This window comes from Synchiropus splendidus, chromosome 5, assembly GCF_027744825.2.
Source record: "Synchiropus splendidus isolate RoL2022-P1 chromosome 5, RoL_Sspl_1.0, whole genome shotgun sequence".
NCBI lineage: Eukaryota > Metazoa > Chordata > Actinopteri > Syngnathiformes > Callionymidae > Synchiropus > Synchiropus splendidus.
In genome coordinates, this window is record NC_071338.1 from 25,310,380 (window position 1) to 25,338,262 (window position 27,883).

Consider the following 27,883-nt stretch of genomic DNA (forward strand, 5'->3'; position numbering starts at 1 on the left):
TCAAAGCCGGTAGCATGTTGCGTTGCACTCGGTCGTACGTGGCGAGATGACGGAGGGGCGAGTAGGCGGGACTTCAGCGAGTGCCGGAAATATCAATTGCGATTCACGAGCGCATTAAATCGAAAACGGTTTTCATTTCATTCATTTAAATAAAGTTGTCTGGGAAACTGTGACGCAAAATGCGAATTGGTTGGAGCTTTTTAGCTCAACAAACTGGACACAGACTTGAAAGAATGCACCTAACCAGGGTAGAATTTATAAAAACAGCAGAGAAAATAACATGTATTGTGATTTAGATAAAATAAAGAGGACGAATAATGTGTTTTCTTAGTGCACACACCACTCGGATCTAATCTAAACTAATCTCAAATTAAAGCTTTAATTTTTACAAAGATTAAAATATATATATTTTTTCTAGGCAACAAATATAGAATCTGACTAAATTTAATCAACATATGTTTGATATCTGTACATATACTAATAAAAAGGGGGGTATTTTTTTTGTTTCTGCAGTTCTCGCAGCATTATTTCTTCATTTTTGGGGCAGTCTCTTACAGGTTGATGTCACAGTCCTTGAGCATTAAGGTCACGTCAGTACCCTTCTGTTGCAGTCCTTTCCAGGTTAAGGTCTGTTAAACAGAGCAGACTGCGACTATGATCTGTGTGCTGGCGCTGAGATTTTACACAGGCAGCACTTTGTGATTAATGGTTTCAAGTGGAAGTCTCAGACTCGCTGAGTCACAGGAGAATTGATGGTTAAAGTTCTCGCAGCCATGCAGCATCTGTTCTTACAGATGGCTTCTCTGTCTGCATCCTGTAGCCCTGTGCATTACATGACTTCACACAAAGCAAATGAGATACATGGAACATGATACTGGCGAGTTCAGTGGAATTGTTCAAGGAGCTATTCTAACCAGTTGAAAGGTTTTCAGTGCAACAAATGACATGGACTCTCAACTAAAAGAGGCATCGTCCTGGGTGTGGAGAGGCCAGTAGGCAGTGAGCAAAAGTGACAGCGTATTTGCACTGATGCTCGATGATGCAAGAGGGAGGCCGAGTGATGTGATACAAATAAGGACCTTGAATTCAAATGTCTGAGCGCAGTTTTAGCCTGAAGTCAAAATGTTTTTGGAACATAGCACTGGATAACAAGGTTTTGATTAGCAACTCCCTTAATATGCGAACAAACATAACACACAACAACAACAAACATGGAGGAATCCCTGAACAAAAGCAAACGAAAGCATCTGTTTGCTTTTGTTCATGGATGTTTTTCGCTACGCAATGGCCAGGGTTTCCACTACTCTGAATGTATTTGAGATTCTTACAAAATTGAAATCCTTATACAAATATTTTCACGACATTAAAAGAGCTTTAGTTTAAATACGGTGATATAAAAACTTGAATATAGCCATCATCGTGATTTATTGTGCTATTGTCAAACTGATTCAAAATAAACAATATTTTGTTGTGTAAATGTACCTGCGTTTGTGCAGGTATGTGTAATATACCAAATTCATACAAATTGAAAAATGCGGGTTCTTGTGGCAAATATTCTTATACCATTAAAATGCGTTAAATTGACATTAATTAATGAAAAAAATCTCTAAGTAACTAGATGATTGTTTTTAAATGGAGGCAGTAGTAAATATACTATAACGCATACAGTATATCTACGCAGCCCGCCAGCAGAGGTCACTGTTGTCAACCTCAGACTGGCAGGAGGCAGATACCTGGATCCGCCGTCGCTCTCCAAAAATGACAGTCTTTATTGGGAGGTACGCTTGGAGACTCAAACTACTGGGTATGATCTTGTTGTTCTTAGCGTTATAACATGCTCAGTGACGTGTCATCTCATATGATCAATCTGATGAGCAAACTTCAGCTCTGGCTGTAAATCACTGCTGAAATCAGTTGGGTTTTGTGCACAAAATAAATGACAAACAAAAAAAATCAAAACATCCCTGCGGATGCCGGTGCAATAAATAAACCAGCTGGAAGGCAATTAATCACCTTTTTTACTTCAAAGTAAAAGTGGGGAACGGGAGGCGCGGGTGAACAGATGGAGAGCACAGCAACATACCTGTGATCATGAGAAGCATCATGGAGCTGACATGGTCTGAATCCACTTCCTCTTATTGTTTGATAGAAGTCTGAGCGTGTGAATCCAAGAAGACTGTTCGTTTTTACATCATAGACAATTGATTTCCAAGTCAAGACAGTGATTCAGCAGGAGGAGGCTCTCAGAGGAAACCACAGTAACATTGAGTCACCTTGCCGATCCACTGGCAGCTGAGAGGCAGGAGTCAGCCGCACGCTGCCGCTGCTGCAGAGCTGCGCATCCATGTGTGCGTTGTGTCCGCGCACATTAGTATGTCGTACATGCAAAGGTGGTGACAATAAATCACGGCAAGGTCAGACATGGCATTTGGATGAGTATCGGATGATTACACTGCAGCGTCCTGACAGGCTCGGTGTTTCCTTTGGTGGTGCAAGGTAATTGAGTCCTGAGTGATGTTATTTGCAGTTATTGATACAGTCTGGCAGAGTTTATTGCCTGACAGGGACCTTTGGCGGTTTCTCTTCAGCTCTGATGTCTGAAGGAGGTGGGGGAGTGCAGAGTAATTACATCTTTAAATGTGGTGTACCACTGCAGCTCTTTCTCTGTTACTGGGTCTCACATACATAATCCATCATAATCCAGCGCAATCCAGACGGATACAGCTCAATCTTTTATGATACTTAGTTGGTTTTCATCTGAGCTCGGCACAGCAGGGATGAGGACCAGAACCTCCGAGCTCAAATTCAAACGGCGTGGAGGGAGTTTCTTTCTTGGTGGTAAATAATCTTGGTTTTGATTCCCCAGACTTATGTTGCATGGGAGGAAGAGGCAACTTCAGTGACACAAACAGAGCTCTTGACTTCAGATGAATGAGGTGCACCATTTACTGTCCATCCTTTAAAAAAATGGACATAAATTATCACAATTTATTCATACAAAAGAATGTTGTCCACCTCGACCTCTCGTGCATCCTCTCCAAGCAAACCTTACTGGGAAGCTGCCTTTTCATTACAGTAAAAAGTTGTACTTGTCTTATCTATTTTGCTGCATACATTAAGGAACCTGTGTCGTTGAGAAGTGCCGAGTCCACACTTACCAGTGGAGTGCCTTTATAATTGGGAGAGCAGTCCAGTTCAGTGTTGAGGAGCAAGATAGTGCCCATCTCATTTCCCGTCCTAAACAGAGAGACAATGCCAAACACCCCTCATTTTAAACCAAGCTAATGGTATAATTATCAGATAACACACAAGCTGCAGTTGTACAGGGCCTCACTGGGGTCATTTATATTCATCAATTCTACACAGCAAAGTCAGTGTCCTCATTATAGCAGCCTGTAAATCTTGCAGTAAATAAATGTTTGCATGTTGACAATACTTCTGTACAATGAAAGTACACGGAGAAAATCCCTTTGCAGTCAAAAACTTTTCTGACACATCCTGACAGATGACAGCTGCTTCCAGCTCACTGAAAAACAGCCTGCATAGGGAACGTATAGGGGGTGCACCTTTCAAAATCCTGCTGCTCTTGCTGCAGTATTACTCAAACGCCACGGTTATTTTGACTTTGAGCAGCGTAATCGCACACTGCAGATAAAACACGAAGGAAGTGTTTGTTTTATCTGGACAGGGACTGTTTGGTGCGATGTAAGTGATACGTGACATGGTCTGGAAGGTTCTCTGTCCTCAGAGAATTACTGCAGTCAAGGTGAGGTGAGGATGATGGATTTACGAAAAAGTTTGCAGATAAATCTGATTCAGTGGTGCACACAGTCGCTCTATGGTTTCAAAGGGACATTTCACAACCATTTAAACCATGGCAAATGAGCCAGGCTCTTCTGCCACCTGAGTTGTAATTCCTTCGGGCATATTTTCATTAAACATCATGATATTACAGTATAACATGATCACTTGATCCACACATCCAAATGACTGGCAATTCAGGAGATTTCTCAACAGAACATTAGGCAAAGTTCCAAACTACTTTGGCGCTCAGAGATGCGCTGAAAAAAGTTCCATAATGTCAGCTAACACTCCACTTTTCCTCTTCTGTCTTCCTGTTTTCCAGGACCAGGTCTTCCATTGGATTCCCTTCCATATGAAGTAATTGAGGAAATTTTCAGATTCTGATTCATTTCTGACACGTGTAACAGGTTTATAAGCAGCTTGTAACATATTGATGATCTTATTTTTCTGCACTTTCAAACAGTGTTTCAACTCCTGCAGACCAGAGAAAACTATTGAATTGGAGTCGTCTTCTTAGGGTTTCAACAGTTTGTTTGACCCCTCCCCCCGGTGCCCAGTTGGCTCAGTCCAGAGACACACAGAGGTTCACCAATGACCTAAATATTTGGGGGTAGTGTGAGTGGTTGTCTGTCTATACCAGACCTGGGCAAAGTGCGGCCCGGGGGCCAAATGCGGCCCTTTGACTGTATTTATGTGGCCCTCCTGGAGTCAGAGCAAAACTATAAAACTGACATTGTTGTTGTCTCTGACATTTTGTCTTATGGATTGTTTTTTGTTTATTATGATGTAACTGAAACATAACCTTCTTGTTTAATTATTTTTTCTAAATCTTCTCTCGTGGCTATTTTAGGAGCATTTCTTGTCCCTTAAGTAAATTTTGAAATGTATGAGCCACATTGACAATCTTTAAATGGAATGTGGTTTAAATTAAATAAAACACAACAAACCAACAGTTTCTATGCATTTTTACAGTGTAGATTCATAATCACACATGATTTTTATTTTCTATTTTCTCTTGTCCTCCTCTCTTTGTGTTTGGCGGCCCTTCTCAACGGTCACAATATATAACCCGGCCCCTTGGGAAATTTAATTGCCCACCTCTGGTCTATACAGTCCTTAGACAGACTGGCGACCTGTAAAACCTGACCTGTGAAAAAAAAAACAAACCTGGATACAGACAGTGATATGGACCACTCCCGAAATTCAATCATTTGTTCCACGTTTCCTGAAAATTTCATCCAAATCCACCCACAACTTCAAGTTACAAAGATTTGACAAACAACTCTGAATAATAACCAAGCATTTAACAACCTGACTCACAAAGTCAAAACGTCCGTATCAATCCATTCCATAAATAAAATGAAGACAATAAAATAGACAGAGATTTCGTTTCACTTTCACCACAGTGTAGATAAGCACTGAAGATTATAGAACACATATTTGAAATCAGTAAACTACTCATTCATGTAGCAAAGTATCAGACATTTATTATTAACCATTACTAAGTACTTATTAACGGTTTAGCCTGACTATATACTGTATCATCTTAAATGATAGAAGACTCTCAGATCACCTTTATAATTATGAGTAAATAGAATAATAATAAAATAATAAAGTAATTACTTTAGCTTCATGCTAATGTGTGATGAAAGATGCTTTAATTGTCACCAGCAAATAACTACGCAAGCACGTTGGATTAAAATAAAAAAATATTTTTCGCTGGGTGCATTGCGTACATACAATGAATGTTTTGCATAACTTCGAACATGTGACGTCACGAGGAGTCGCCACTGTCCCATTCATTAAAGGGCATTCATGTAATCCCTTAATAGTCTTTAGAGGATAAACATTTCCCTAAATGTAGTTTTAGGATTAGCCAGGACGTTTTGCACCTTTTAAAGTTTTGTTGTCTGCGACTGAAACCGTGGTTTTGAGAGGTCACTGATGGACAGATTTCTTTCTTTCACCAGCAGACTTGATTCCGTGTCCCTTTTCAGAGCGGGTTCAAATCCGCCCGCAGACTTACAGTGAGAAGCGAAAAGCCTGCTCCTTCGTCCCCTTTAAAAGAGCCGTGCAGGGTGGTGGGTATTATCTGGACACCGTGGAAATGTCTGCGGAGAGGGAGGGAGAGACGGGGAGAGAAGGAGAGGGAGCGGGAGAGGGAGAGGGAGAGGGGGGGATCAGCCGAGCCGGAGAGGAGGAATCATGGCGGCACCTCTCGGACGGGACACTCTACCTGCCTGCTGGTCGTACGGAGTTTGCCGAGATGGTCGAGTGTTCTTTATTAAGTACGAAGAACGGAGCCCTCCCGCAGGTTCCGCACGAACCGGCCGTGGTCTTAATGGTGGTTCGGTAACAGGTGTTTTCTTCTTGCAGCGATAAAAGTCGCAACACTACTTGGCTTCATCCTCGGACTGGAGAACCTGTTAACTCCGGACACATGATACGTTCAGGTACGGCTCTGATTCACTGAAACACAGCTCACCTGAGCCCTGTGCGAGAGGCTGTTGCGCGGGTTCTGATCCACATTCCTCTTTTATTCCTGCTTTTTCAGACCTTCCGAGAGGATGGGAGGAAGGATTCACGGAAGAAGGAGCCAGCTACTTCATCAAGTGAGTGCGCGTTTGTCACGTTCTTGCGGCGAGCAAAGTTTGGCTGTTGCTTTTGACTGCACCACGCGTTGTTGACTCGGAGGCAGGGCTGCACTGCAGGCGCTGCACCGGCACCGAACCACCTCACCGAGAGGATACACGGGTTACCGAACCAAGCTTAACCCAAGCTTAGCTTGGATTGGGTTTTTCAGTTTCGTCAGAGTAGATGCTGTTGGACCCGTGTGTTTCGGTGGTGTCTGAAGTCAAGTGTCATGGAGTAGAATATATATATATATATATATATATATATATATATATATATATATATATATATATATATATATATATATATATATATATATATATATATATATATATATATATATATATATACGATTTGGCTTCTGCTTGTTTTTGTTATCTTTTTATGGATCCTCTCAATTCACTGTTGAAACATTCTAAACTTTGTTGCTCATCATGTTTAGAATGGCACTCGTGTGCACTGTTTTTTCTTCAGCAATGAAATCTTACATACTAATATAGTAGCTCTGCATCGCTGTAAAAATGCAAGTGTTGGCATTGGTCATGCAAAAATTTTTACATTGTCTGAGTGCAAATACATGAACAAGTAATGAAACACAATGACTGTGCAAAAGGAATGTTGGAAAGTGTTTGGGGTAGGCGCAATATTTGTTATTTGTAAAAGTAAACTCAGAAATGGATGAATGACATTCCTTCTCTGTTGTTTCATCTTGCTAACAGATAACTCTTGAAAATGACACAAATTAAAATAGTGCCCCTTTAATAATCATTTCAGTCAAATATAGTTGTTACTTGTAAGTGGGCCCAGTGAACACGAGACGCATGTTTAAATGTGAAGTTCACGTGAGGGACCGCGTTTACATGACAGCTGAGAACGCAAGGGATTCACCACATTTCTTTGCTTCCAATCTGATCCCGAGACTAGAATTGTCCATTATTACCATTGTTGTTGCTGATTGTGCATTTGAAGAGACTACTTGAGGTGAATCTAAAATTTAAAATGGAAATCCTGTCCCCTCCCGAAAACAAATTGCAACTGTGAAGGTTTCAAATTGACAGTCAGTATTTATTAAACCCAAGACGGGTGACTGTAGACATGCGGGAGAGAGGGCTTGCCAGTGCGTTCTTCTTCTGCCATGCAGTGTCAGGAGGAAACTGCTGATAAGTTCCTAACTTAAGACAATTGTTTACAAAGCTACAAAGCTCTTTTTAATTGGAGGAGTATTTCGGTGTTTTCTGGACCCCCTGTTCTCCTAGCTAAAAGCCTGGTGAAGACCCACATCTATCTAGCAAGATGGCCCTTTCAAACTACCTGGATGCTTATCCTGCTATTTTCTGCATGTTTGTATGAAAGCATTACATTTGTGCCCTTTATTCATCAACATTCATGAATCTTGACCCTGTTCAACCTGCCACTTCTAAGTGTATTTCTGATTTTGGTGACCTGTATTTGACAACTGGGCTCAAAAGGAAACAGTTTTTGCCGCTAATTCAGTTCCCTCACTATAAAATGGTTGTTGTTAAACTTGTGTTAATTTTATACACACATACATCTTCAGTTAACTAGGGTCACACTGAGTGCTGGAGCCTATCCCAGTGGTCATTGGGCGAGAGGCAGGAATACACCCCAGACAGTTCGCCTGTCATGAGCATGTGTGGGGGCTGTGGGAGGAAACCAGAGAAAACCCACGCAGGCTCAGGTAGAACATGCAAACTCCAACCAGAAAGGTCCTGAACTAGGTTTGAACCCCGAACCTTGCTAAGACTTCTTGCTAACCATAGGCCCCCTGTGTTACTCTTAAAATATGCAAATGGATTCCAAATTATTAGTGTTTATATGCCACTGGTATGCAGGTAATAATGCTGCCTTGTGATGCAGTCAGGGTCCCATTTGCTAGATGAAAACTATTATTGCTTACAGCCTTGTGAATGGAAAGAGGCGACGCAGAGCAGGACAGGAAAGCTATTAAAATTCCCCTCACATCTTCCACGCAGGACCTCTATGCTCTCCATTAGATGGCTGTGCAGCCCGTGTGTGTGTGTGTGCGTGTGTGCACGCACGCCAGTGGGAGACTGTAAAGGTTGCAGGAGGGGTGTGACCATGTGGTGACAGAGACGCATGGTATGATTGCATTATTGAAGCATAGAGGAGGACAGGCTTTACAAAGTCACGCTGCAGTGTAAAGTTTGCTTTGTCAGATTCACGCATTGACTTGTGTTTTACGGTAAAGACACCCAACAAGCGGATTGTTCAGCAGCATTTCTGAAGCTTTCTGTCCCCAAAATGTCTTGGCCCTGGTTTTGTCAGCCCTGTGGGAGCTTTAAAAACACAGAGTCACGTCAACTTGCTCAGGCAGGCCGATAATCACTCTCAGAAAAAAATATCAGAAAAGCAGCACATTGACATCAAATCCCCTCCAGAGCTGGATTATTGTGAATTACAGTACATCCACTTGTGGCTTTTTCTGTAACACCACCCACAGTTCTGCCATGTCTAATTAGATTTGCCTCATTTGTCCCTGACAGAAGGCATTTATTTGGGGTCCAATACATCAACTAAGCTATCTGTTGTGGTCAGATGCTGTGAAGAGGTGATTCTACAGTGACAATGATCAGTAATAGAAACTGTACGGGAAGAGAGTACAGAACATGGAGCCTTTTATTCTCCCACACAACAATAAAACGACTTTCTGTTCTATTCTTTCTTTCTGACGCTGTTTAACAATGCTCAGACAAATTTGTTATAAAACCTTACCATTTTCTTTTCCCAGTGACTCATTGCATTGTGTGTGGATTAAGAGGTCCCAAACAAAGAGCCGCAGAGAAGTTTGATGTATCGTCAGGGCTGTAAATAAGCAGACAACTTGCTACCCAGCTGGCTGCCGGAACAATGTTTTTTTATCGGCTTTCTGACTGCTTCTTTGTTATCGAGGGCAAATTCCATTGGAGTTAAAGACAAACTGGAATAGTGCAGCCTGTGCTCCTTTGGTAGATATGGAAGAAACAGCAGTAGAGTTATGATTTTTAAAACATCACAATGCACATGGCATTATCCATTTCGGTTGGTTATGGTTTTACTTGGGGTATTAATCTTTGTGTTTCTAGGGTCAACAGCCAGCCTTCGAATTGTAGACTACCTCTCAACCACACACAGCAAAGATATTTTCACAGGGTTTTGAATGCTTTTGTAAATCGGGCGTCGGGACATAAGGCCCTTGAATTTGGAAACCAAATTTCTCTCTGTTTTCTCTTGAGAAAGTCTAGTAATGCAGTGAGAGTGAAAGATGTAGTGTGGTTGGATTAAACTGCATGAAATGAAATATGAATGACGACAACTTCATCTCATCGCAGTTACGAAGCACGCCTCTCTGAATAAAGCAATTTTATCTTTTGCCAGTGCTGTGAATGTATGGAGGTGCTAATAAAGTATCTGGTACCTTTATGTTGCCATTCTTTTTCACACCAATGAATATTTGCAACCAGATGATTGTTATGTGACATCCTAAGTGGATGATAGAGAAAAACCAAACATGAAGCTGACTGCTGGGTTCAGTGAGCAGCTGCTGCTATGGTCTATAAGGTTCGTACTGTGAGGTTGGTGGGGACTTTCGTGGTAATGATCCTTTAAAGTTGCTAATGGAGGGCTTTTTCATTTACTCTGAGCTTAATAAAGATCATTTCAGACCCATTATGTGTCTGCTTTCCTTGTCCACTAAACACTTTATTGTTGTGTTACATTAAACCAAGGTTAAGTCGGGGAGTATTTCATTCGTTTTGAGGCGATTTCAGGGAGAGAGTTCCAAGTTCCAAGTGCGTTCAGTCAAAACGGTTCAGTGGGTGTTTTGTTGTCACATTATTTTAAAACTTTGTAGTTTACCAAAGAGTTGTTAGTGAAGCAGGTCTTCTGAAGTCAAATGTGTTGGGCTGTCACACTCTCAAAATCTCAAAGGAAGTGACCTCATTTTGAAACTAATCCCCCCGTATCATCCCCTTTTCAGCCCCTGAAGGGGTTAGGATGCAGATGTTGGATAATGTGTGTGGAGATGCTTCTCCCTGGGGTGTTAATCAATGCCAGTGAACGCGTCGAAGAAGTAAACTGAATGTTGTGTTTCATCTGTTATCAAAGGCACAACTAAAGGTTCAATTTAAAGTACAGAGTTAAGTGGCCTGTAAGAGCTAAATACATGATAACAGCCAATGTGTTGAAGAAATGGAGGACCAACTCCACTTTATATGACTGATGAAAGAGCAATGGATGTCTTGGATGTGTTGGAGGCAGGGTCTGTTTGATGTGTGCCAAATAAAACTCACCATCAATGACGGATAGTTGACATTAGTTCAGTCTGTGCAAGGATAACGTCTCTCAATCAATAGACACAGGGTTTTAAAACCCATTTGAAAGTCCTCTAAATTAAGTGAAATGTGATCAATTGCTCCATAAGCATAGATCTATTTGAGGTTTGATCGATTTCCTAACTAAGAAATGAGGCAACTATTCCAAATTGCAGGAACCTAGCGTAGTAGCTATGTGTTCCTCCAGCTTCCTGATGCCCGAGAATGACCCTAAGGAGCTGGATTAGCATTCTGCAGGGGACACAGTGCGCTTTGTTGACTTGGCAAACAAATGTAAAGGGATGAATGATGTCGGTATCAGAGGGGAAAATGTTTGCGCTGCTGTTTCTCGATTTCATTTTTGGTTATGAGGCTGGACTTGACATTCGGTTTCTGGCGTGTTTGTTTGACACCTACGTGCTCTTCTTTTATTGAGGTCCACATTGAGAGGTGTCAAGCACAGTGGGGCGACAAATCAAGGTCGAACAGTATTTTTTAAATCTTTGGCTCTGGAAATGATTGAGAGTGTGCACTGTTTCTGTGCGCGGTGGAAACACCGAGCGATGATTTTCACTTCAATAAAAACGTGATGGAATAGCATGTGTTTTTTTAAGATAAAAAATATTTTAAGAAAGAGCTTAGCGATCCCGTTGACGAAACTCTGGCAACTCGCTCTGGCAACTCACTCCAACCTTTTTCAAAGGTCTATGAATCTGGCTAACCAGTCCTCCACTTCAGCAGTGACAGCAGTGACAGCACCGACTCCACCGCTTGCTGCCAGAACAGGAGCGGTTCAACACCAGTTGAAATCATTTCGACTTTCTGAGCCATGTATCTCATGTTTCCTCTTTATCTCATCTCTTTTCTCACCTCTTTATCTCATCTCTTTTCTCATTTCTTTGTTGTCCATGGTGTCAAATATCAAGTACGACTGGCTCTGTCCATTGTCATGGCGATGAAGTGAGCCAAAGTCTGCACACAGTATTGGAATTTTCGGTTCTATTAAATTGTTGAAGATCGAGAATAATATCAAAGTTTGCAACAAGTGTTCAAGCAAACTATGTGGAGCCTTTTGTTTACATTATTAGCCTGTATACTGTGGCTAATCCAATTAACATTAACACCAAATTGTAATTTGTGGAAGAATTTGTCTGTTGTGGGTATTTTTGGAATCTATGTTTTGCTCGAATGACTTGAAAGACTTGAATATAATAATAAAAAAAAAGTTTTTTTTTTAAAATAAAAGCTGATATATTTTTTTAAATGTCAAAAACTTATGTGTAACATGTATTTAAGACTATGCAATATTTAAAAAACATTTGTATTTGGTATTATTAGGTATTCTGCCAATCATTTGAATTTTTTTTTTGGCTACGGCCTCAATGTTTTATTTCGCTGCATCCCTATTAATTACTGTATGTAGTGGGCAGAGCAGTATTATATCAGTTTGCCCTGCAGGTGTTGAGTGTGAAGTGGTCTCAGAGGATGTTGCAAAACAATCATGTTGAAATTTAAAAATAGAAAACAATAAAAAAAGACAGAAAAAAGAAAAGCAAGACCCACGAACATACATAGCCATATGAAACCCTTGTGTTAACTGATTTCTCTACTCATTCAGTTCATTACGCCGAACTTATGAGGCCGGTCTTTTCCCATTAACTGACATAAATGCAGAAAATGACCGGAGCCTTTAGGAAACATCTCAGAGGAGGGAGATAATTTAATGACTGTTATCTTAATACTCTGGAGAAATGAGACAGCAGCCAAGATGTAAATGAACTAGATTTGCAAGGACGCTCGCCGAAAATCTTTGTCAAAAGAAGGTCTCTTAATGGAAAAGTATTGAAAACAGATGACAGACTCTCCCAGCAGCAGTCAAATGGATTTCATTCCTGCCAAGTCGAAGGTGACGCAGAAGCCGCGAGGATGAATGAATCAGAGAGTGTGCGTCTTTATTCATAGATAATGATGAGGTGGAAAACGTTGGAAGGTTATTCCACGTTCAAAATGAGCAACACTGGATGCTGCCGGAGGTGTTGAACAAACACCAATTAAATTGGGAGGTTCATGGATCTATGGATTAGCCTGCCAGTCATGGATGACAGCTTTTAAATCGTGTGGTGGGAGGACTACCGGGGAAGGAAGAGGAAGGTGTGTGTAATTTATGTGGCTGTAGCAGATTCTGTATGTGACTCTGTAAGAGAATCTATGGTTTCATTGCAGGCTGAATATTTCTTTTAGTGTAAGGCAGTCAAGTTTCTCTAAACACCAGGTTTAATACAACATTCAAAACTGTGAGCTTTGAACAAAGTTCTTTTCTTTTTTTTAAACTAAACGCTGACTCACTAATTTGTGCCGCGATCCTTTTTTTGCCTTTGCAGCACAACTGAATGTGAAGGTTGAGATGATCGCTCTTTTTAGCGCCTTCAACATGACGCCCGGCCATGATGTGACGGATGTCATTGTCATGCGTAACACATGCAAATGCTCACAGCCACAAATCACACCGAAAACATGCTGAAGAAATCCGTGGCCTTGAAGCGCGGTCCGTCCATCACGCGACTGGCGGAGCTCTAATGCCGTCTTTAATGTATATTCGAGGGGAGAGAAGATCAGAATCAGAGTCAGAATCAAATTTATTGCCATGGTCAGTGGGGAGCCCACTAACTAGGAAAGTGTTTTGAATAACGTGCAGTCAAAAAGTAAATAAATAATAAAATAAAATAAAATAAAATAAAATAAAATAAAATAAAATAACAACAAGGCTGTTCACGGATTCAACAGTCTGACGGCCAAGGGGAAGAAGCTGTTCCTGTGACGGGAGGTTCTGGTCTGGATGGACCGTAGCCTCCTGCCAGAGGGAAGAGGAACAAACAGTCCATGTCCAGGGTGAGAAGGGTCGGCTCTGATCCGACCTGCACGTCTCTGGGTCCTAGAGGCATACAGGTCCTGAAGAGGTGGCAGGTTGCAACCGATCACCTTCTCAGCAGAACGTACAATGCGCTGCAGTCTGCTCTTGTCCCTGGAGGTGGCGCTGTTGTACCAGACAGTGATAGAGGAGGTGAGGATGGACTGGATGATGGCCGTGTAGAACTCCACCAGCAACTTCGTCAGCAGTCGTAGTTTTCGTAGCTGCCTCAGGAAGAACATTCTCTGCTGGGCCTTCCTGATGCGGGACCTGATGGTTGGCTCCCATTTGAGGTCCTCAGTGATGGTGGTTCCCAGGAAGCAGAAGGAGTCCACAATAGGAATGGATAAACCAGCCAACATGAGAGGGGACAGAGAAACTGTGACTCTCCTGAAGTCTATGACCATCTCCACTGGTCGAGCCTCTTCTATGGAGGTGTGAGTCACCCTAACTTTTATAATCAGACGCTTTATATTTCGATGAACTTTGATGGTGTTTGCTGCATTTTTCTAAACAGAGCTGTCAACTGGGGCTCAAGTCCGGTGCCATTTGCGTACAAAAAAGTTCAAACGCTCTATTAAGACAAGTCTACAAAGGGTGAATTGAGTCACTGCAACAATTGTTGTTTGTGCGAGGAAGAAAGGCAGCCTTCTATATGGCCTGATTTTGCCCTGAATTATTTATCACTGGGACCCGCTGTGAATGAAGTGGACTCTGTTTGATGTGGATAAATTTTGGAATAAGCCGTTGACACCAGCACTAGCAGGTTGACAGTTCGAGCTGCGGCAGGAGCTGCAGACGGGAAGCAGGACACAGAGATGCTGGAGCTGAGATGGGAGCCTGCTGTTGCAGCTGCCTGCCCTTTGGTCTGAAGACCGGTGAGGCTGACCATGTGCTGGTTACCGAGCCGCAGCCCTCCAGTGTGGAGAGGGAGGAGAGGCAGACTGAAGGAAGGTAACATGTTTATCTGCGCTTTTACCTGTATGAGCATTAACAACTGGCTCTTCATCTGTGATCATAAATACGTTTCTTTAAATGTTTAGTTTGGTTTGATATTCCCGTTCTGCAGCTTAAGACTTCAACTTCACTGGCCTCTCAGGAGGAAGCCGTTTGTGTACCTCCCTCCTATAGAATTCAATTCTCCTTGCCGCATTCTGTCAGAACTGACTCGAGCCCTGCAGGAAGGTGCAGGTCCCACTTAGTTCTGATCACAGATGAGAGACAAGGTGGCGCTCTCTCTCTATCCTGCAGCACATCAGGCATGTTGAAGTCTAAAATATTATGGGACTATTGTGCTCGCTTGTACACATCAAAAGCCAGCCGGCCGGTAGCTGTTACATTCTGTGCCGATCCTTTTATATGTATTTATGCCGGATATAAGAGCTGTATTTAAATAGTTTTTGACACTTGTAACTGCGACAGAAACATGAGGGGTCCATTTCTATTTATACAACAAGAAGAGGATGCAAAAGGAAGTGGGATGGCTTCTTTATTTTAATGCAACTCAGTGACAGCTCGACTTATTTAACTAAACTGGGCACCTTTGCTTGAGCCCAAAAGTTGCCAAGCTATTTGTGGTTGATCAAAACTATCACTGCCAGTTCCAGATAGTTGCTTATGGGTGCCATTTGGAATATTTTCTAATTCTCACCCTTAATGTATAGTTTACACTGATAACATCTGATTAATGAGGTGCAACTGGAAAATCTTTTGCTTGGTTTTGTCCACTGTAGGGAGGCAGCACATGTTTTGATGTAGAGATTTCGTGCCTCTGTAGCACTTAGTAAAAGCATGAATCAAGCTCCCTTCCAACTCGATATTTCTCAGCGCTGCCTTCAATCTAATATTTATAATCCGAGGAACCATCCCTTTTAATCATTTCATGAGACACTGAAAGTCATTTTGTTTGACGTCTTTCTTTATGGCTACAATCACCCCTTCTGGCAAAACATCTGTTTTTTTTTTGTATTCACAGTGATGTCTGAAATGATCTGTCGCAGGTTTGCTGTTTCAAGAGTTGCCACTAGAGTGTGCTGTTTAGTCTTCCTTTAAAACCTTTGTATAAAAGTTCTCCTCAAATGATAAGGTTATTAAAACGTTTCCGCTCCCAGTCAATCATCAACTAAGTTATTTGTTGAATGAATAAGGAGTTAGTGACAGCATCCCCACAGTGGGACTAAGAAAGGTCTTCTAATCTAATTTAATCTTAAATTACAATTTGGTTCAAGGGATACATGTTGCAAAATCCTGTTTTTTGACACATAAATAACACATTAAGCGTCAGAAAAAAAGCAGAAATTACACTGGATCTATTTAAACTGAAGTAGATTAAAATCACTGACTGGTTTGTCTAGTATTTATTAGTGGAATACACGTATAAGCCGAATGTAGTTGCTGCTCAATGAAGTTCATCAGAGCGCAGACTTTTTTTGTATCCAGAGGGAGTAACTTGACTCTTGACTGAGCTAGTGTGGCACCAGTGTGGTTAAAAAGTGTTGCTTACTACGGTGCACGTTTGAAAGGTAGCATTGTGGGGACCTGTTCACTGACTCGGCGTGACACTGTGGTCAGTTCCATGCATCATACACAACTTCCCACGGCATGTTCTTCTCCGCGTCTGACGGAGCGGCAGCCCCTGCTTGCTCCTGCGCTTCAGCCCGTCCTCCATCCTCCCTCCGTGTCTGGATGGCTGACTGGGCTGTGATCAGATATAAGGGGATCTGAGGGAGACGCAGGGCTCTGGTTGCAGCCTAAAGCCAAGGTCAGCACTTCGACTTGACTGGACAATGCAGTGAGCCTTTTAGTGCTCATCTTCAGGCATTGATGTGAGAGGTGGCTGTAGAGTTTCAGCGAAAGACTCCTGACGCCCGCTTTTCCTTCCATCTTTAGGACAGGGGGCTGAATACAATAGCATTACCATTTTTGTTTTGTTGAGAAGCTGGGCTGAAATGTATTGTTGGTGCTGGCAGTGTTTCTGAGAGTGATTAGGACTGGAGAGGGAGCGCTGAAGCAGCTGTTTCGTCTGTGCACCGAGCACGTTTGCTTCCTCACTGTGCAGACAACAACAGAACAGCTGAGGACACTACTTACTGACAAGCTTCATTATCAAGATCTCACTGTTTGGAGACTGAAATTGGATTTCTTTTTCTATTGACAGGTGAGTATCATTGTCAGGAGAGGAGTTATTATAGAAGGAATATTGTTTTCGGAGCATCTTACCATAAGACATTCAGATAATAAAATCAAATTCCAACTATATTTAAAGTATGAAGCCACTTCCTTCTTTATTATGGTAGCAAGATATTTTATATAATGTGGTTATTAGTGTTGCTTTATTAAAGCTGAAAGTTTCTCGTGTTCACAAGAGAATGATTTATTTTGACTATATGTCTCCACCCCACAACAATCAGTGCACGTTTACACATGCACACTTAATATGCTACCATTATATGCAATTTCTATCCAAAAAATGAAGGTTTTTAATGCTTAAACCTACTTCACGTGTTTGCTGAAAATGTTTTGCTCAATACCTTCTCAACTTAAGTCAAGGATTATTTCCGCTCTCTCAAAGCAGCGACTTGTTCATGGCTACAAGTGTCATTGATGGCACAAAAGTTTAGGATTATGTATATGTAGTAACATAAACTGTCACGTGCATGGTAAAAATGGATCAATATATTTCAAGCTGATTAAAAGGACGCTTCATAGGCAACTAGTGATCAAGTTAGCTACTGCAACAAGTGCGACACTGACTGTCATGTGACCAGCTGGCTTGCTGAACTTCCACTGACTTCACAGTGCTCGCATTCACTCCCGATTGGTTCTCCAACAAACAAGAGAGTATCTATAAGGACCTTGTTTTTGTGCGCAACAGGAAGAAGTTATCACCACAAAACAGGACGAATGAAGGCCACCTAAACATAATGAAACTCTCTGAACTGAGAGAACAAATATCAGTACGATCAATGTAAAAGGAGTTGCGCCACTGCTGCACCCCAACTTCCTTATTGAGTTTAATTGGTTGTCCTTGCTTCAGTCGCTTCAGCTTTGGAGTACTGGCAACGTGCGTTTGAACAGCCATATGAGATCAGCTGCAAGGTGCGGGATGGTGTTCTGGGCTGAGAGACAGCAGCACTGTGAGACACTTGAGGGAATATATATTTTTTTACTGGTGGTTATTAATGTTTTATGCCCTGTGGAGAGATGCTTTATTAACTAACATTTCAGCAACAACAAACCAATGCCCGGAGTAAATATCCTGGAAGTGAAGATGGCAATAGCAGGGAGTATATATTCGACAGACATAGCACCAACATGTTAGAAGAAACGCAGATTTAAGTTAGCCTGTCGGTCAAGTGAGGCAGTGGAAATGCTCTCTGCAGTGGCTCATAAACACAGGTCACGATGCCGATGTCAGCAGAACTGCGTTCTCTCTCTCTCCCGATTATGATGTCGTCCTATATGTACATAGTTAATTCACAGATGTCCATGTGGTTAGAACTGCAGCTTCCTCCTTGTCAGTGCAAGAGAGAGAGAACCCCCCTAGGAACGTGTTTGTTTACATGGCTTTGCTCCTCAATCTGTAGCACAGCTGTTTGTGGGGCCCGGCCCACACGGATGGATTATACGCAGCATATGAATCGACTGAAATCTATCTTGCTTGTACACCAGGATAGCAACACTTGCGAGTTGACTGATTAAAACTGTACACCTACCTTTCATGGTAATATAGATTAGAAACCCAGATCCCAGGTTCAGTAGAGCATATTTCAGTCTATTAAAGTCAGTCGTTTCCTGCAGATATGAATCACTTATGTCCACCCTGACGCTATTTTTGATGATTTTTGGGAGGTGGTCATCTTTACTGAGCTGTATAAGACCCTGTACTACACTAGGGGATGATGGAGAAATGAAGATGACTTGCCTTTTAATAATTTTTAATTTAGCCTGAGAAATGCTACAGGGATGGAGATTCTGGAATAATGATAATAATAATAATAAAATATTCTTCATATTTCAATTTTTTTATTGTTTTATTTGAAGCATTATCCATTCTTCTTATACAAAGAAGGTCTCAAAGCTGATACTCTTGCTTGCATATGAGGACTTGAAACTTATTTTATGGTGCATTCAAGGTCTGTTCTTATATTTGCATTGGGCCGGTTCCATGAGCATGAAAGCAATTATATTTAACTACATGAGGATGTTATTTTAAAGACAGATATAACGTTTAATATGACATTTGCTGGCACATCTGTGTGAGTCACTTTTTTTTCATAAGCTGCTTGTAACTCTCACCCTGACAAGCAAAGGAAGAGTCAGCTGGCAGAGGAATTGATCGGTGCCATGGTCAAATCTGCAGCTCGATGCTGGCATGTTGAGAAGTGACCAGTGAAAGTGAGGGTGCTGTATGAGTGTTCATGTGTAGCACTCACAGTAGCAGCTCTTGGTTTTACTGTTTTGACTGCTGTCACTCAGCAGCTGTAAACACCAGGCGACAAATTCTCACCTCTCTGGAGCAGATATGGGAGGGTGGGGCCAGGGCACCTTCTGGTCAGTGTATCGCAAACATGCTGCTCCAGGTGAATATGGGCTCAATAATGACGGAATACACTACTGACAGATGAGGGGGTTATGTGCGAACTCGCCCCTCTCTGGCTTCTGATTCTGGAGCGCTCTCTCAAGGATAAATGTGGCCAGCTGCTGCGGGTCGTCCGTTGTGACACCCGCAGTATGTCTGCAAAACCTTTGCTTGTTAAATCATAAGGCACCTAAATCTGGCGCAGGAGACATCCCAGCGGAGACGGCATTAGAGGAAAGAGGTGACCCTGCTACGGAAAAGCTCCTCAGTCCCGGGGAGACTTAATACTTCTTAGAATAGACATAATGGTTTTTGTGCTTAGTGTGTGTGGTACGGCTGCGTCCTTTTAAACTCCCCGAGACTGTATTAAAGAAAGGGCTTTGTGAGCGGGGTGGAAATTCCTCCGAAGGGTTGGTTCTGCTAAGATGGAGCCAGAACTATCCCCGGAACCAGATGAGAGCTGTGCAGCAGATGTGGGCCCACACCCTCCTATGACACTGGACTTAATAAGCCTCGAAATGTCTCTACAAGCTCCTGCTGCTCCCGATCTAAATATAGCATCAGAATACATTTAGCCCCCACTACTAAATGTTAGCCCACATAATTTCATTAAACCAGCCGCTTAATTTCCTCAATAAAATGATAATGAGTTGGACGCAGACAGTGAGTAGGAGCAACAGCGTTGAGGGCTTTGTTTCTGCAGCATGTTTGTACAGATGTGAGACAATCGTGACAGCTGTGTTTGGCCTTCACTGTTGGGTAAATACATAAATTATCACAAAGCCAAACATCAGAAATCAGATACGATAACCGTCAGTTGGCAGATGGGACGAATTAAACAGATGAAGAATCTGAAGATGTGGAAGAATGTGGTGTAAGGGATCGTGGCAGAAGCATGACTGGGAATGTGGAATGTATGAATCATTGAATGGAACAAGTAATTTGGCATAATGTGACATTTGGCTAGTGATGGGGATAGTGGCGCCGAGGAGCAACTATCACCAGGAGCAACTGTGGAATTTCCTGTAGACGCAGTCAAGGGTGAAGGATGTGACAAAATAATAACATATAAATAGTAATAAAAGTGTAAACAGGGAGCACAAGCAGCTAGAATGCTTTTCAGTATGTAAATAACAATAATAATTTGTTTGGACGATTAGTTTATGTGACAAACTCGATGTGATAAATTACATGTTTGTATGTATCTCAAACAAAACAAAACTTTCTGAAAATAGTTTTAACTAAATTATTCTTTCAATTTTGAGTAATATGTGAAATTTACTTCACAGAGTATTGCAACATATTGTGATACTGTGTCACGTAACCCAAGTATCATGATGAGTAGCATCTATGCCGACATGAACGATGGGTTCCATGTCTAAAAATCTACAATAACTAGCATAAATGAGCACCTTTACCAATAATATAAAATAGAGCTGTCAATATTTTGTAATGTTTAATCCCATTTCATCGCACTCGAGCTGAGTTAACTTAACAACAACAATTAATAGAAATTGAATCACACATTTGTAGCTATTCTAAATGTATCTCTAAGGAAGACTTTCGTTCGTATAATATAACTGGAATAATAGGTAATTATTTTGCCATAATCATGAGTTAACTCATCTTCAGTGCGATCAATTGAGATTAGGGATTTCATTTTTTTGACAGCGCTGAAGTACAATAAAAATTATTAACTAGGTTTGGTATTGTCTGGCAAACATCCTAAATAAAACTGCTGTGGACTATAGATAACACTACATGCCATGATGTTTTTTTTTCACTCACAACAGTGTTGTTTCTTGTTTTTCTCCTCTTATGTCACTGTTGCATGTTAGTGGAATTGTAAAGTAAGAAAAAATAAAATAGAGGAATCTTCGGCTGAGATGTTGAGGATCGCTACCCAGTTTGGTGCTTTCCTGAAGGTGTGTTGCCCAAGAGCTAGTATTCTGCGCACATGCAGCAGGATTAATACCTGACAATAAAACATAATCTACAACAGAAGAAGAGAATGGCAGTCTATTGTAGAAGGTCACACGATGGAGCGTACAAGTCCTCTGCGGTTCATTTAACATTTCCAAGCGAATTAATGGCGTGGTATGCTCTCTGTCGCGGGAAGACAAGGAGTGCGTAGAATAAGAAAAGGCAGTCGATAGGAATGTATTACAATTATAAAACAGGTTGTCTATTGATAATCTGGACGCCTGGCTTGTGGTGTGGTTCTAGTGGCTGCTGTGTTGTGTTCATACTGTGATCAAGAGTAGTGCAATTGTAAGTGCATCTCTTGCTCTACTGTAAGTGTGTCACTCTCTGCATCTGCAATCGAATCGGCCCTGGATGCTGCACAGTCCCAGGAGGGAGGTGGTGATGTCACACTCAGCTGGTTTTACAGTTACTGCAGGGACATTTGTAGTGTCTGAAATGTCTTTGTTGTTAACCCTAGGAGAGTTTCCTGTGATTAAATTATAAGGATGATATTTCAAGTAATTTTGACTCTCTCATTTGTCTACAACAGTCTCTTTGGACTAAACCAAGCTTGCATTCATATGTAGCGTAATTGGTGTGAGGGGAAGACCCAACACAGGCTTGAGAGATTATTGATGCTCCGCACTGTCCCCCTAGAGAGACTGGAGGAGGTTTCTCTTTGCCTCAGCTATGTGGCTGAGCAAAGACATGTATGGCTGGCAGTGGCGTGTCATTTTTGGAGGTGTTGAAGTGCCCACAATTTAGTTTTAAATTTGTGTTTAGTCCATTTTCAACTTATTACAAGGAGGTTAAAACTGTACAGAGCAGCACGGTTGAAACTGTAGTACAGCAGCACCCCACTTGGTGGGAAATGATCTGATACACCCCATTGCTCCATGTGTGCAGAGCACATTGCTGTCCTGTAACTAACATTGGTGGCTCAAGGTGGCTTTTTAACCACGTGAACAGCATGACCTTAAATTTGTAAGTTATTCACGAATGATAGTTATCATTTTTTCAGGGAGTTTGTCTGGAATACACAATAATGTGCCACCTAGAAACACTACATGTGGTCATGTTCTGCTTCAGGAAATGTCTCTTAGTCAGTGAAGTGACTATCAATTTGAGTTGCTCGATTTTGCATCCATCAGTCTTGTGCTGTGATGCAGCATTTAAGGAAATTTCCTCCTAAACAGTGGTTTCCTGCTGCTCAAACTATGTATCTTTTGCCCAAAATGTTACAAAAATGGAAAAAAACGGTGGAAAACTGCTTCTCTGAAACCACAGATCCTACGATATTTGATCAAAGTTTCCAAAGAGCAAACTCCAACTGAGATTTCACGTGCAACTGTTGGAGGCTCTGGCTATATAGGGAGGACTGAGACTTAAATATTGTGAACAACATTTGGGTTTGTGAAGAGGGACAAGCTAAAAGATGAAGATTCTACATGAAAATTGTTGCATTTAAAAATGGTTCAACAGAAACAATGACGAACCTTGGGAGGGAACAATTGAACTAATGCTGAGCGAGACGCTTCTGGTTTCAAAGTCGTACGTAATTACCCTAATGATTGTAAAGTGAAGTGATCAGTGGAGACTATTAGTGCGGAGATTGTGTAAGAGACTTAGTCTCACACTGGGTAAGCTGAGACAGATTGTTGGCGGATCCAGTTTTTTTGGGGGGGAGCAGAAGAGACACAAGCACCAACAACGACGTGGCTTTAATGAAATGGCATTAAAATATAGGGATTAGCTGGTAATCCTGAAGGATACGATGGATTTCAAATAGATTAGTCATGTTGCCTAACTGAGCTCAGTGAGTGGGACAGGATATTTTACTGACAGGAGAAGATGGTTCTCCATTTTTGCAGGCTCAAGAGAGTGGGCGCAGCTGGATGGTGGGTTCCCTTCATTTATCTATGTTACCTTGATATGTTTTTCGAACAGATTTTCACCCCGTGAGCTTGTTGTGTGCCAAAATGAGGAAACACAGATAATTATAATATATACATAATTATTTTTTAACTTGTTTTCATGGCTGTTTATGTCTCTGGATTAAATAGGTTAGCAAATTTCATGCTATTTGTGTCTTGAGTGTTGGTGTTCTTAGGTTTGCAGTAGTCAGACTGGGTCCATCTCTCAAACCTCCACTGGAATTAACAAAATGCATGGACTGGGTATTTTGGAGGATGGCTGCAGCTGCATGGAACTTGCTGCAAAGATCTGCAGGTATGGTTTTTCTCCTGTGGTTATGCCAATTGTGGTCGTGGTTTTTTTTTTTTGAAAGAGACTCAGACCTACTAAATTACTGACTTGGAAGATGATGTATCATGTTTGCTCTAGTAGAGATGAACAGGAACAGAGTCCAGTAAAAAAAACTGAAGTATAAAGTGCTTCAGGATTTAACTCTTTAGGTCATGGGTTTACTGGAGACTTACTGCCATGAATGGATCATGGGACATTGATATCTCCTACTAGAATTAGAATCAGAACAGTTTATTGACCAACGGTGTTGTTTTGGTCATGTTGAGTATAGAAATCACGAAAGTAAAAAAGTATAGGTGAAGCAAGATCAGCAGCCTTTGTGCCATGCTCATTATTCGTGGTGAATATGTGCAGTATTATGTATTGCTCATGAATAATAGTAAAAAAGTTGCCTTTTTGCTTTTGCTTTAGAGCAATTTTAGTACGTATAACATTAACAGTGTCAACAAAAAGATGCTTACAGTGTAGTTGATGCATTGCTGAAATGTTTCAGGCACTGATTGATACCAAAAGTAGAACAACAAGCTTCATAATGAAGCTGATATTGAAGCATGTGTCCTGATATGAACAACAATAGAAATATGCTGTCTCTCTGAAGCTTGGATATAATGGCTAGTCAGGATTCCTTGTGTCAGAACGACATAAAATACAGCGCATGAACATGAAAACAGATGCTGCCATCCTCTGAATAACACAGCTGGTTTCCTCTCTTCCACCCACCACCAAGTTCTTCTTCTCTTGTTATTGTACACATTTATATTTCATGCTGCCTTCACATCACTGTTCAGGACACAGGCCAGGTCAAGTCTTTTTTGGGCGGAAGCCCATTTAATTAAAAAGGACTTTGCACGTTATGCCATTGACCATGACAGCGGCCTTTGCTCGAGTAAAACAATACCTTTGTTCTGCAGTGGTCTGCTGTTTAACTGACTGTCTTGCAGTTGGAATGTTGGGTTCACTTTAGCTCATCTGATTGTCTCTCTGTTGCGCCTCTTAGCCTTCTGTTCTTTCACAATCGTGGTCAGAATCCTGCTTACAGAGCGGCGATCACTTTGCTCATTAAGCCTCCCACACATGGGTGGAGCTGCCTCCGGGGAATCAAGGGTGAGACGGTCAAATTCAAATGAACACTAAGGCAATACTTGAGGAGAAGCAAAGCATCTTTGGTCAGACACACTTGTTTGATGAGAAACGCTGATGACAACATGACTACGACACGTCACTGGCACCGCATCAAAATTTTTTTGAAAAGTGGATCACCCTTCACCGAGACTTCAGAGGAAGCAGCGTTCCCTTTTGCTCCATCTCTGGTCAGATTTAGCATCCCCCCTCGCCTTTCCCCCTGCCCTACATTGCACAGCCAAGCGATTAGCTGTGTTTGGCTTCGTGATGGAGGCTAAACTGTGTTCATTGGCATCACAGCCTACTGCAACGAAATGGTCTGGTGCTGTTCTTTAGCAGCGGATTCACACCAGTCTCAGACGGGATGTTTATTTACCATTTTTTTCTTCTGAAGTATTTCTCTTTTTAAGGCATTCAGATATCCATAATGCACTTAAAATAAACCACCACGCCTTGGATGCTCATGCAGGACTTACATAATAGTGACTTCCGACTTGAACTTGGATGAGGACCGGGAGACTCCTTTCTTTTCTGGAGAGGTCCTAGTTAAGATGACGGCTTGTGTCTTAACTCAAGTGAACATGGGGGAAAAGTTTCACAGAGTGTGGGAGTGTATCTGCATGGGCTTGTTTTCCCGACTGAAAGGAGGTGGTCAAATGACTTTTGGATGTTTAAGTCAACAGTGGTATCTGCTTTTGTGATGTTTTTCCAATTTTCCTTTCTATTTCCAGGCCGTTGTTTCGTAGTTCATGTGATATGACTGTACACACAGATGACAGCTGGACGTATTTAAAAGGCCCTATAGTGAACTGTGAAAACAAAAGGTAAACTGTTGATGACAGTGATACAGCATACTGATACACAAACCCTTCTGTATTGTTTTATTGTGACTAATATTTATGGTGCAATGCACAGCCAGCAAATAGTAAAAATCTGAACGAACGCATTGTATTGAAATATTCTATGCAAGCCTATTTATTCACAAAGAAACGGCTATAATCTGTTTTGATGTCTAATTGTTGTGGTGTGGCTGCTGTGTAGCTTCGAAGATTCAGCTTACTCTCAAACTTTAGGATGTAAAGTGGAAATCAGCAGAAAGAAAGTTCATCAGAAATGGAACATTTCCGAATGGCGTTAGGTGACAATGACAAGGATGTGAGCCGAGTACAGTACTTTGGAAGAGCTGCAGTCATTTACACACCTGAAATGTTTGCATATAAATCCACTCCCCTTAGTCGGCAATTGCTGTTACCTTATGTGACAAGCTTTCAAAATATTTTTCAACTCCGGCCAAGTATTGACCATCGCTTCTTTTAAATCTCTGGTTGTATTCACTGTTCAAAGTTGGTGACACTGATTTAATTTTGAATTGTTTCCGAACAGTCTGCCATTTCTACACCGGTGTGCATCAGTCAAATTTAGAGGAACTTTTTCTGTTCGCCTCATGTGTGACGAAGTTGTGTCTCTGGGATGAGCAGCACATGGCGAGTTTCTAGAAGAGTTCAGTGGTATGGTGACATGTCTTGAGTGGTTTACAGCATGTATATCACTTGAATTGCTGTTTCTACGTGCAAAATGTATGCTCTTGCACATTGCCTCCTTCTCTGACCACTTCTGTGGGTGAATGCCGACACTCAGGAGGATGGAAGTGGGGGGTCCTCGTGTTCTTCTAATTAACCTGGGTTTTCCTCAGGCAAGTGGTTCAATTTGTTGTCGAGCTCATCTTCAGCGATCGGTCTGGACCTTTGATGAAACTCGATGTTGCAGCTGAAGTGGTTTTGTGTGCGTGTCCACGGAGACAAATTGCCTTTGAACTGCTTCTATTGATGTGCTAATCACAGACTGGGAAAAAAGTCTCTGGCAGGGCCAAACCGACCTGCTTCTCTCATTTTTATTGTCAGTTTTACGTCTGACATGTTAATTAGGTGTCATTTTTTCCACTTATTGTTATTAGCGAATGTGTTATCAGCAGGAGTAAAGCCCTGATAGCATTAATGTGATGTGACGCACTTGTGATTAAAACATCCCCCAGCGGATCTGACTCATCTGCTTTTATCTTTGAGAAATGTCTGCTGTGGTGGTGGACCACGTCCTACTTTTACTGCTTTAGTCGACAGTTTATTTACTGTGAATCCCGGGCCATAGAATGCACCGAAATATAAGTGGCACCCACAAAATTTAGGATGGAAAATTGATCTTGTTCATATATAAGCTGCATTGGTCTATAAGCCACGGGTGCAGTGGTGCTGTCTGTGCTGTAGAAAGGTCAGTGGTGCATGAAAATGCATGAGGATCACTTCTAAACTAGTCTAGAAAACGGTGTCCAGCATGGAGACTGGCTATGATACTAACTCTGCAATCTTCTGTATTTGAATCATGAACTCCTCACATCTTTCATTTACATTTTCTTTGTGTCGGAAGTTCCGACACCACAGCCGGTCTCAGCTGCGGCTTCTCGCCTCCGGTCCTCCAGGTGATCATCTCTTTATATGATGAGGCTCAATATTTTGGCGCCATGAACCTGTAAAAATCCAAATATAATCTGCGTTGTTTTATAAGCCGCAGGGTTCAGACCAGGAGAAAATGCAGCTGATTATAGTCTTTTTTTAATTTTATTTACGTTAGTTTTGTGTCTCAAATATAGGTATTGAAACTGCATTTTATTTTAACTTTTTTTTTTTTTTTTTTTTTTTTTGATTGGTAAATGTGACTAAGGATTTTGTGATGGTAGTTCTTCAATGAATTAGTAACCACAAATAACTTGGGCTACATTTATACTTAATGTGAACAACTCGGTATGAATGTATTCTAAGGTAATTACATTAACGCACATATAAGAAGTAAATATCAAAACAAATAATTCTGAATAAAAGTACATCATCATGAAAGTTAATCATGATAGTTATCTAACTGCTCCCTCTCACAAAAATTTAGGACAAACTCTGACATGCACACGCTCTAATTGTCACAACATCCCTGAAGTTATAACTTTAAGAAACCTCAAGGAGGTTGGTGGCTCGTTTTTACTTCACTGCTCTCTAGCTAAATTTGTGGTTTAATCTACTGTGGCTCTGGATAATCTCGATCTATGAAGCTGTGAACACAGTGTTCTCCATCCGGATTATTTTAATAAGGAGTAAACAGAAGTATATTGACATAAATTCGAACATTATCATTCCTTTTAAGGGGAAGGCAAACTTGAATTTGATTTCAGAATAATGAGATTCTGCAGCAAGTGCACGACTCCAGGAGGCACTCCAGGAGCTGCATGTT

The 27,883-nt window shown here is 41.4% G+C and overlaps 1 protein-coding gene across 10 annotated transcripts in view; it reads left to right on the forward strand.

Moving 5' to 3' along the window:
- Positions 1 to 5,645: 5,645 nt before the first annotated feature.
- Positions 5,646 to 27,883, forward strand: part of plekha7b (pleckstrin homology domain containing, family A member 7b) — a 64,907-nt gene continuing 42,669 nt past the window's right edge. For 4 of the 10 annotated variants that reach the window (XM_053864770.1, XM_053864768.1, XM_053864772.1 and 1 more), the window contains exons 1-3: positions 5,649 to 6,092; positions 6,181 to 6,257; positions 6,359 to 6,416. In XM_053864770.1, the coding sequence (XP_053720745.1) occupies positions 6,010 to 6,092; positions 6,181 to 6,257; positions 6,359 to 6,416 (218 nt within the window). In that variant the 5' untranslated portion in view covers positions 5,649 to 6,009. Of the gene's footprint in view, positions 6,093 to 6,180; positions 6,258 to 6,358; positions 6,417 to 16,683; positions 16,835 to 23,067; positions 23,122 to 23,333; positions 23,453 to 27,883 lie in introns of those variants that run through there. The other 6 variants (XM_053864766.1, XM_053864771.1, XM_053864778.1 and 3 more) reach the window with 4 other exon arrangements.